Raw genomic sequence first — 12,066 nt, forward strand, 5'->3', positions numbered from 1 at the left:
ACTGATCCTATATTAATGTTTTAACTATGAGCTTGCCTTGCTGCAAGTCGAGTGAGACAAATATTAAACACGTATAGCTCTGCTTTTGACTTAACAATAACATATAAAATATGAAATTCTTCATAAACATTAGCCCTAATTTTCTTGAGTTCTAATAAAATGCTCTTCGCTATTCTCATCTTCTTAGTCAAGTCATCATGTTTTTGAAAAGTAATACATAAAATAGTTGTACATTAATGAAAAAAAAAATTTGGAATAAGCATTGAATCCAATAATTTTCTTGCTTCTAAGGAAAAATTTTTCAGGCCATTGTGATATGTCAGTAATAGCAAATAATCGGCTCTTCTAACTCCATAAAAGCTGTTACTGCTTGATGGCGGAGACTCTATCTCGTAGGACAAGCTTGCAATTTCTTTCTCCCTGTTGGACAATTTCAGAATAATTATTATTTGACTAGAAATTTAAAAATGGTAGATAAATATTACGCCACTAAAAATTTGAAAATAATAAGATAATATTACGGCGGAAAACTTTAAATCGAAATTAATTGATAAACTTAGTGATGAATGTGATAATAAATATAATTAAATATATAGGAATAAATATTAACAAATATAAATTAATATAGTACTGTGTAAATTTAATTCAAAACATTTCCATATTTATTTATTTATTTGAAAATATTGATTTGTAAAAAGTTGTTAAAATAACATATTTATATATTCTTATCAATTTTTACAAATTAAAATTTTTATTTACAAAAGAATTAAAAAATATGGAAATGTTTTAAATTAAATCTGCACAACACTCTAAACAAAAATATTTTTGAAAAATATATCCGGCATCTGCATTTTTTAGCTTTGGGGGGGGGGGGGGATTTGTTCCCCTGCCCCCCCCCCGCTGCGTACGCCAATGTTTTAATGTATTATACATTTATTTGATTTTTAACAATAAATTATTTTAAAAAATTGGCATCTAAAAAGGCGTACTCATTTTTCTCTTAAAATAAGCCTTCTCGGGCCCTAAACCGCCTTAAAGGATCGCCTAAGGTAAACGAGACATTGTATTTGATAAATAGTATAATTTTAAATTTTGGGAAAGGAGATATTCATATAAAGTTAATGAATTGAGAGATAATATATAATTTAACAATTATAAAATTAATTAGTTATATTTATCGTTTTGTTACATTCGTTAAAATATAACTAGTTGCGGTTACTAATTACTAGTGTTGTTATAATTGGCCCAATATTTTAGGCAAAAAATATCACGCACAAACCTAGAGATTTGGCTCATAAATGGTAGAAAGATTTGGGGACATCTATTAACGAAACCACGGAGGCTTAACATAACATAACATTATTTTAAGCTACAATCCTAATTCAAAAGCAGCTAAATCGAGACCATTTAACAACAATTACTAATTACCAGAGTTGTTAAAGGATCTAGATACTGTACCTAGATATAAAAATGTGGTATCTGTATCTAGATAGATTTTTGATTAAATAATCTGTTTTCTAGATATTATTTTAGACGTTGTATCTTTATCTAGATCCATTTAAAAAGTATCTTTTATTTTTGAAAAGTAAACGTTTTAACTTTTTATCTTTAATATAACACTGCCGATCAGTGTTGTTAAACGGCTCAAAAAACGGCTAACTCAATATTTTATTAGGAATAATATTATGCAAGCCTTTAAGATTTTGCTCATAGGTGGCACAAAGGATTGAACATCTATTAACGAAATCTCGGGGCTTAGGGCAATATTTCTCTGGCTAAAATATTGAATTTGCCGTTTTAAAAAACCGGCTCAAATCGAGCCGTTTAATAACACCATTGCCGATAGATAGAATATATACAATATATTTTAGACGATTGTAAATCAAATTATTATACACCTATATCTTTAAATATATAAATGGTTTAAAATTAAAACAGATAATCTTTAAATAACAAAAGGAAATCAAAAGTTTTAAAAACAAACGTAATTTGACCACTTAAAAGCTTCGTTTTTTTTTAAAAAAAAATTTAATAAGATATAGTTTCTTTAATATCATTAATAATTTATTAAAACAAAAAATCAATTTCGTTATTTTTTTAAAATTTGAGGGTTTATAAAAAAATTTCAGTTTTATAAATAATTTATTATAAATTTGAATAGACATTTTTTTTTCTTTTTCCATTTAATACATTTTAAGAATTTCATAAATACTTTATCTAAAATCAAACTCAAGAAAATTTTGTATAACTTAAATTATTACGAAAGTTATGTAAACCCCTGGATATATATAAAAAATGTGAGGCGGAAATATTTAAGCGTCCCCATCGATATTTCCAGCTGAATCTTATTTATAAAGATCGGCTTGGGTTCGTTATTTTTAGTCAGGGATTTTAAAAGCCTTCAAATTTTAAACTACTATATCCTGGATAAATGAGAAATAAAGGACTATAGTCATTATAAAACTTGAAACCCTATGAGTAATTGTTAACATAGGTATAACTAATTAACCTAAAGTTGAAGAAAAAACCCTTAACACAAACACGATCCCAAATGTATGATTTAACCTCTATGCCAAGGAATCAAAGTCATGCTGCCGGGTCCATATGCTATTTTAAAGTGATAGGCTTTGGTTCCATTTAAAATGGGAAGGTAGCCTAGAAATAAAATCCCGTGCCATCCTTTATTCCAATAATAAGGTACATCTCTGGAACTAGGGGAGAGGATTATAACGCAAGCCTAAACGCTGATCGTATAAATCCAAATATTCATCGATATCAAAAAGAAAAGAATAGTTATCAGCTTAATTAGAATGTTCCATTATGGGAAAATTTCAAAAAATGGATGACCATCTCAAGTCCGCATTGCTTCCTTTCTCTTTTTTTTCTATAGAGACTTCATAGAAAATGACAAATTTTTTTTTAAATTCAATATTTATTTATAATAGAAACATCCTTTATAAACTGAACAAATTAGAAGTAAAATATTTCCAAATAAATTATGAAAAATGTAGTGTAAAACGGCCAACTCAATATTTCATCCAGAAAAATACTACGCAATCCTGAAGATTTTGCTCATAGAAGGAACAAAGGTGTAGACATATACAGTAGCGTACGCAGGAATTTGGTATGTGGGGGGGGGGGGGGGGGATAATTAAAAATTTTTAAATTAAAATTATTTTTATTTAAAAATATCAAGCATAAATTTATTAGTACTAATTACTATTTCTAATATACAAATTTAAATTAATATGAATTATAAAAAATTAAATATATAAATCGGTATATAAAAATAAATTTGATTTAAAAATTATTAAACGGATATAACCGGCGGCATATAAATACTTTAAATAAATCTGAATTATAAAATATTAAATGGATATAACCAGGATATGATGACTATAAAATAAATAATCCATAATAGGAATTTTAATTTTTTTGAGCCTTTAAAATTTATATATAAAGTATAAAAAATCTAAATGTTGGAAATATGAATAATTATATTTTTTATGTAAAAGAAAAATATACAAGACATTAAAAAATGATAGCACAAAAAATATTATAGAAACATTATATTTTTATAATGTAAAATCCAATCTTCGTTGGGAGTGAGCTAATTTTTCAATTATCTCATCCGTGTTTGGCGTCAAATGCCTATGAATATTCAAAAGGGCCAGACCATTCAACCTACTTTCAGAAGTTGTACTTCTTAGGTACGTTTTTAATCTTCTTAAAGAAGAGAATGTTCTCTCATTAGTTGCAGTACTAATGGGAAGAGTTGCTAATATATATAATAATTTCAATATATTGGGAAAATAATCTAAAAGATGTTTGAAATGATGCAAAGCATCCATAGCATTTTTTGGGACTATATCAACCATAGTTAATCTTTTATACCATAGTTGGCATCAGCTAATAACGCATCATGAGATACATTAATGTCTTCATAATAAAAATCTTTCAAATATTTTATTTTTTTTTTTATCACCATCTGAAAAAGGTTCAGAGGGCTTTTGCGGAAGTAATATCTGCAGATTGATAAGTGCTTCTTGATGATTTAAAAACCTTTCATTTACTTGGGTTATAAATGAATCCAAAGGAGGTATAAAGACATTTATTTTATAATATTCTTATATTGACCCTATATTAATATTTGGACGATAAGTTTGCCTTACTGCAAGTCGAGGGAGACAAATATTGACTCGTATAGCTCTGCTTTTGATTCAACATTAACATATAAAATATGAAATTCCTCATCAGCATTAGCTCTAATTTCTTTGAGTTCTAATAAAATTGTCTCTGCTATTCTCATCATCTCAATCAAATCAATATCAGGTTTTTGAAAAGTATTACATAAAATAGTTGTATAATTAAATAATTTATTAATACAAATGCGTAAAAAATCTGAAGAAATATATCTTTCAGACCATTGTGATATTTCTGTAAGAGCATTAATAATCGGCTCTTCTAACTCGATAAAAGCTGTTACTGCTTGCTGTCGAAGACTCCATCTTGTTGGACAAGCTTTTTGCATTTTTTTTTCCTTGTTGGGCATCAGATATAATTCTGTTCAAAATATTTTGACGCTTGGGGTATCTAAACGTCTCATAGATGGTAGATATTTTACCTGATATAAATATAAAAAATTTAATTTTAATAATTAAAAACCTAAAGAATTTGATATCAATGGTAAAGAACATGAATCCGATATTGCTAAGTTGAGCGAATGGGCAGCACAGTGGACATATGTAGCTCTTGGGCATATTTTTTAATAAATGCCTGAAGCCCATTGAATTGTCCACTCATTGCACGTGCTCCATCATACCCTTGCCCACGTAACATATTTATATTTAGCTATATATTTTAAAATAATTATATAATAAGATTAATTAATACTTTTAATTTTTTAAGATTCACAAATATTACATCAGTTAAAGCAGACCCAGTCATGCTTTGAAACAGGAATAAATTGGAGAAACATTTCCTTGATAATGTTTTTATGAGTATCTACATATTGCGCACACAACGACTTCTGCTCAATGCCAGCAATGTCCGTGGTCTCATCTGCCAAAATTGAGAAGCATGGGGCAGAATTGATTTCAACAATCAATTTTTCTAAAATGATATTGTTGCAAATATCAATTATCTCATTTTGTATCCTAGGGCTGAGATAAGTAGCATTTTTATTGGTACTAATGAGGCTCTCCATTAATACAGGATCTCCTAATGCTTAAAATTTTAAAAGTCCACGAAAATTACCTTCGTTATCATTATTATTAAAATTTAAGCTTCCTGAATCCTTGTGGCCACGAAATGCTGACTATCTATTATTTTTTCAACAATTCTTTCATTATTAGCTATTATGGGAGGGGTTTTAATTGCTAAAAATATTTTTAAATTAAAATATTATTTAATTATTATACTATACTTTTTTGCTTTTTAGCATGATTTTCACCTTCAGCATTTTTAAAAAAATTCTAATATCCATGACTAGAAATTTGAAAATTATAATACCGGGAAATTTAAAAATAATAGATAAATATTCCGCCACAAGGAAAACATGAAAATGAAATTAATTGATAAAGTAAATTGGTAAATGAAAAAGGTAATAATATAAAAATTTAAAAAGAAGATATGAATAAATATAATAAAATATAGAAAATAATATTTTTGAAAAATATGTCCGGCATCTGCATTTTGGCTTGGGGGGGGGTTACCTGCTTCCCCCCCCCCCGCTGTGTACGCCAATGGACATATATTAACGAAATCTCGAGGCTTGGCCAATATTTTCCTGACTAAAATATTTAGTTAGCCGTTCTAAAAATCGGCTTAAAACGAGCCGTTTAACAACACCAGTAAAATGTATTAAAAACTATGATAAATAGCAAACTGAACTAGATGAAGAAGATAGATGTGTTTTTTTTTTTTTTAAAAAAAAAATAATTTATATGCAGCTCTATATAATAAATGATCATACAACAACAAACATGGCATAAAAAAAATTTTTTAAATATAATTTGATGTGTGTTTTTTTTGAAAAATATAACTTTTTACTATAAAAAAATTTAACTCTTTTATAAAATAAAAATAATTTACTATTTTATATTTATGAATACAGTATTATAGCATTACATTTTGACCTGAAAATTAATTAAAAATAATATTTATTATGTTATTATATTTTATTTTTATATTTTTTAAAAAAAATTGATTAATCGCTAAAAAAAATATAAGAAGGGATTTTAACAAAGAAGCAGGCCCATGCGAACAGAGTGAGCAAGAAAGAAAGAAAGACCATCCGCCAAATAAAAATAATTTTAGGGACAGCCAAATTGTATTGGGCGTTAGTGTAATATTATATAATTAGAATTAATACCTCATCTCGGTGTTGTGGAGCGCGTTAAATACACAATTAAAACATTGTAAAAACTTCTTCCATCAATGTTTTTTTTAATTTTGATTTGAAGTTTTTAATAGATTTAGGGAGTGAGGGTGAGGTTTAAATGTATGGCTGCCACCCCTTTTAATACACTGATGATTATCACACCTAATATTTTAGTATCATAATTCTTGACATCCCAAATATTGTTTGTATTGCTATTTTAAAATGCCTTTAAAGTATACTATAATTGACCAAAAACGTTACCACCGTAAAGTGAACATTTAATGACAGTACTAGAGTTTGAGTAATGCAGGGGGGGGGGGGAAATCAGACAGCGCACTTTTAAGCAAAAAGGTTAAACAAAAAAAAATCCATTTAGTTAAAATTAGTGTTGTTAAACTACCTAACACTTTAGTCAACTATAAAACAGCGTGGCCATATTGTTATCCAAAAAATATTCGAATCAATCTTCAAGTCGAGACTCACAACTTAAAAGCTTAATTCGATTTTTTAGGTTTAAAGTTTGACTATGACATAATTGAGATGGTCAAAGCTATGTAATTTAACCAGAGTTGTTAAAGGGTCTAGATACTTAAAAATGTGGTATCTGTATCTAGATAGATTTTTGATTAAATAATCTGTATCTATTTATTATTTTAGACGTTGTATCTATATCTAGATCCATTTAAAAAGTATCTTTTAACAACTCTGAATTTAACAAAACTAGTTAAAATAGAGAATTTTAATGAATATTTCTTCACGAATCCCTTTTTTATAAAAAAAATAAATGGCCCCTTTGTTTAGTTACTCCGTGAAAGCACGGGTAAATTCTTGCAAAGAAGAATTGTTATTTGGAAGAGCAATATTTTAAAAATTAGGGAATTCAATTTAGGGAAAGGATATTTGATCCGTAGCTAACTTTTTCTCTTAAATATGTTTATAAAATTTAAAATGTAAGAAAGCAAAATTTAAAAAATAAATTATTGGGACCTCCCCCCCCCACCCATTTATATCCTAACCCTCTACCACTTTAAAAAGCGTTAACAAAATCATTATAACGATACTAACATCCGAAATTTATAATATCGTAGTCAAGGTAAAAGTTATATTTTATATAAATAAAATATTTTATCTATTTTTACTCGAATTTTTTTAAAAAAAATTTTTTTTTATATTTAATATGGTTTTGATAGACCAAAAAAAAATAACAATTTTCCCCCAAAAAAGTATTATATTATCATTAGATATTAAATATTAAATATTAGATATTATTTTAAAAAAATTGTATATAATTGTATTATCTAAAGAGTTTTTTTTTTTTAAATAACCACTATATAATAAGAACTTTTGCCTAAAAATCAATGAATTTTTTTTGAAAAATAATTCATTTTAAAAACATTTTTTTTTAAAAAAATCTTATCCATACGGAAAAATACTACCACTCCAATTTTAGATAATAACAGTAATACCGATTATAGCTGCCGAGATCAAGATCAACAGCGAAACTATACTTTCGAGGCCTACCTTTACCAACATTCCTCTCTCTACCACCAACAAACAAATAACGCCAAAATTAACCGACCCGTTAGCCATGGACGCGGCGAACAATTCTCACCCCGCTTTCGATACGATTTCAATAACAATATAATGACAGAGCCTACAAATGTTGATAATTCCAGGGGCAGGTATAACCCTTTCGAAATACGCGCCGATATGAACATTGTTAAACCCACTCTCGAAAAGGTTAAGATACGTCCTACAAATTTAAGCCTTGAGAACTCGACCCTGCAATTATCATCTCCGATTACTTTGACATCCCCTTCCTTTAGGATTCAAACCGGTTCAATGCCATCTGGGATAGACGAAATAGCCCAATGTGGTATAAATAATAATGCTACTAACAGAACATTCGAGCAATTAGGAAAACATAGGCGGAGGGCTTTTGGTCAAAACAATGGAACACGAAACATGTCACTTCTGGATAGTATAAACGACGTAAAACGCAAGTCCCATGCTTTGTTATAAACTTATAGTCATCTTTTATAACTTAAACCAGTGTTAAAATATTCCTTTTTCATTTACCACCGAAAAATGTTAATAGGCTATTCTAGGGGTTATTTGTTACCAACAAATAGAATGAGGAAGAAAGGCTTAAAATAAGTCAAATTTTTAGTCAATAAAGTAGAAAGAGACACTAAATCTTATAATAGAGTTGTAAGAGAGTAATTCTTTTTATATGGAATTCTTCACAAATAAGTTGTTGATATCATGTTGCGTTGATATCATATTGCATTGGCATTAATATCATGTTGAATTGATATCATGTTGCATTGATATCATGTCGCATAACCATGTTTTCTCATTAAAACTATATTGTTTCCCAATTTTGGGATTTTAGAGGGGTTTATTTAAATGAGTTTTTGATGGAGTATGTAAAATCATTTCAAATTAATTGAAACCTTTTTTCTAATAAAACGAATGTCTAATCTCAAAGATCCATAGCAGTTGTGTAAAGTAGAAGATGGGCTGACCTCCCCCCCCCCTCTCCGTGGTAGATATGATTAAATAAAATGGATGTGTTTTCATTCTCCAATTATCTATTTTAAATTATCTCAGAAGTTTTTTTTATTTTAAACGGTGCAGGAAAAAATCCTAAAAATCTAATAAACAATACCATAGGCACATATAAATTCTAAAAATCAAATTTAACAATGTCCCAACCAAGCTATTCAGAATTCTAAACCGGGCTAAAAATGGCTGTCGGCTGTTCCAAACAGAAATCTCTGTCCTTCTCACTAATCAAACGGATTGAATCACTAAAATTTACCAAATACTTATAAATTATTGATATCTGACTTAACGCTCAAGGCATAATATCCTACTTTTTATCTGACGTATAATTCGGACTTATTTTTTGTGATTGGCAAAAATGTATGAAGGTTTATTTAAATATTAACGCAAACCAGATGTTCAGGTCTTCTATATTCTCCGATCACTCATAGTAAGTTCCCCCCCTATCATTTTAACCCATCTTCCACATAGATTTAAAGTAATAAAATTTACTAATTAGGCACTGCTTACTGGTTTGATACAATATTCAGAATTAGTGCCCTCCAAAATGTGGTCCACTTCACGTTTAAAGCGTGACGTCATATTTTTTATTTTGGCGACAAGCACTAAATCGTAACTTAAACCAGATGTTTAGTTCTTTCTTTAATATTTTCTATTTTGGCATGTTGCCAATTTTATTGGCTTTTTTAAAAATATTTAGCTCTTCTTCTTTACACTGTCTAACCGATGAAATTAATCATAACAAGTGGGTTTACATCCCCACCCCACCCCAAGATAAATCCTGGCTACGCCACTAATTCAGAGTAAATAATAAAATCTCTATCATTTATGGGATTTATGAATAGAAGAAAAGAAGAAATTTAATTACTTTTTTATAATAATTATAATACACAAAGGAAAATGTGCATTTCTCTATTTTGTGATTGGACGAATCGATGATTTTTCATTATGGGAAGGTTTTAATTTAACCATCCCTTCACGTTTTTGCCAAAATTATCATTTTATTGACTGGTCTTTTCTGCAGGCTTTTAAAGATAGTTGGTTTAAATAAACGGATTGTATTGAATTTGAAACATATGCGGTTTCGTAATTAAATTGCACTGCTGTAAAGTAACGTCGATGAAAGTAACGTCGTTACTAATAGTGTATCTTTTTTTGATGCATTCATAACCATGTTTCAAAAGGTAAGTAACGAGTTAATTTTTTTTGAGTAATGGTAATGCAAACGTTACTCTTTCGTTACTTTAAATTTTTCCTCAAAAAAGTGGGAAAAACATATTTTATTATATAATTCATTTTTTTTTTAATTTTAATATTTACGCAGAGTTTTCAATTCAGATCAACTAACATAGTACTTCATTTTTAGTTTATTTCTTATATTTTTGTTGTTTATTGTTGAATTTTATACATTCAAGTATGTTATTATAATATATTGTAGATAGAATATAAATGTTAATAGCACTTATTTCTTCTGGTGAAGATAGTTTAACTCTGCCATGCCCTCCCCTCCTCCCAACATGTAATATTTTACACTAATAAAGATAATTAAGGCACTAAGTCTGCACTAATGTTGTTTAACAGCTCGATTTAAGCCGATTTTTTAAAACTCAATGCCAAAAAATATTGTCTAAGCCTCGAGATTTCGTTAATAGATGTTGCCACCTTAGGAGCAAAATCTTAAGGATGAAATAATATTTTTCTTATTAAAATATTGAGTTAGCCGTTTAACAACACTAGTCTACACTTATTCTAAGTGTAATTTTAACCGTTTGTCCAGCACAAATCTATATAGATATATGAAGGTAAAAATTAGAATTTAGATAAAATTCTGATAGATTTTAAAAAAAAATTTGACCAGGATCTGAATGAAGATTTCTGTATTTTTTTTGGTAATAAAGATCATTCTTTAACAAATTTTAATAAATTCCCCCAATTAAAATTTTTTTTATTCCTCTGCACCAATTGAACGTGTGAGCCGTGCTGAGTACTATGCCCTCTCGTTTAATCTGATCAAAATTTTGAAAATCTTCTGAGAATTAAGGCAAAATTATTACAAAAATATTTTATTTGTATATAATTTTATTATTATTATCTATGGGGGGAAAATTTTTTATATATATATAGTATTTTTTAGTGTTACTCGTTACTTTTCTTTGAATAGAAAGTAACGAGTTCCTTTTTTTTAAAAAAAAAGTAGCGAGTAACGCTTTGCTTTTTTTGCAGTAAAGTTTACAGCATTATTAAATAATCCACTATATAAACTAAATTCTTAAAAATCGTCATCCATTGTATTTTCCATTGGGTAAATTTTATAAAGTTTTTTATTAAATTTTATATAATTAAAATATTAGTTAATTGCTCATAATGGTTTTTATAAAAATTTTAATTAGTTCAAAGGTGCTTCAGTCCAGTAATTTTTTAAAAAATGTCCTAAAATAATATATTGAAAACCATGTCACAAATAAAAGGTAGCAACACTGATTTATGTTTAATAGGTCTAGGACATATCAAAAACTCTTTCACTTATTCATAACGAAGAACGTTATATTCTTCGAGTTCAAGTCAGAGTTTTTTTTTCTAGATTAGTGGAGGCCCTAGAATTTTATGAGTCTGGACTTCTAAGTCTTGTAGACACATTTATTTTATAAGCATTTTCACTAGATTATAAATAGATCGTAACAACAGAACTCAGATCCTTCGGAACCAAAAATATAAAAATTTCTGGGAACCGGACCTGGGTAGAATTGTTAACCCGATTAGGACCAATTTTTAAGGCTACCATCAGTTTTTTAAAAATTGACCCAAATCGGGCTTTTTAACAACACTAGGTCTGACAAAGTGCGGCTAATTTACATATAATTATGCAAAATGTTTTGAACACCGGAACTAGAACTCTTTTTAATCTAGGTTCCATAATTTTAGGCCAAACCTTCTCCGGTTATAGCTTACCTTTTCCTACAAAATATTTTTTGGGAAAAATTTAATATTGCGGAATAATGTGGAAAGTAAGGCTTTGTTTATAGTAAACCTGCTAAGATTGTTTAACAATTCTTTAATCATCGCCAAAATGACAACTAAGCATGGATGGGATGAGATGTCGCGCTATTATGGTGCTT

The 12,066-nt window shown here is 28.3% G+C and overlaps 1 protein-coding gene across 3 annotated transcripts in view; it reads left to right on the forward strand.

Annotated features, from left to right (window-relative positions):
- The window catches only part of LOC135927777 (uncharacterized), an 88,491-nt gene that overhangs the window by 16,505 nt on the left and 59,920 nt on the right, over positions 1-12,066 (forward strand). For all 3 annotated transcript variants that reach the window (XM_065463955.1, XM_065463956.1, XM_065463957.1), the window contains exon 6: positions 7,833-8,374. In XM_065463955.1, the coding sequence (XP_065320027.1) occupies positions 7,833-8,374 (542 nt within the window). The remainder of the gene's footprint in view (positions 1-7,832; positions 8,375-12,066) is intronic.

Source organism: Gordionus sp. m RMFG-2023, chromosome 4 (assembly GCF_954871325.1).
Source record: "Gordionus sp. m RMFG-2023 chromosome 4, tfGorSpeb1-WG-v2, whole genome shotgun sequence".
NCBI classification, from domain to species: domain Eukaryota; kingdom Metazoa; phylum Nematomorpha; class Gordioida; order Chordodea; family Parachordodidae; genus Gordionus; species Gordionus sp. m RMFG-2023.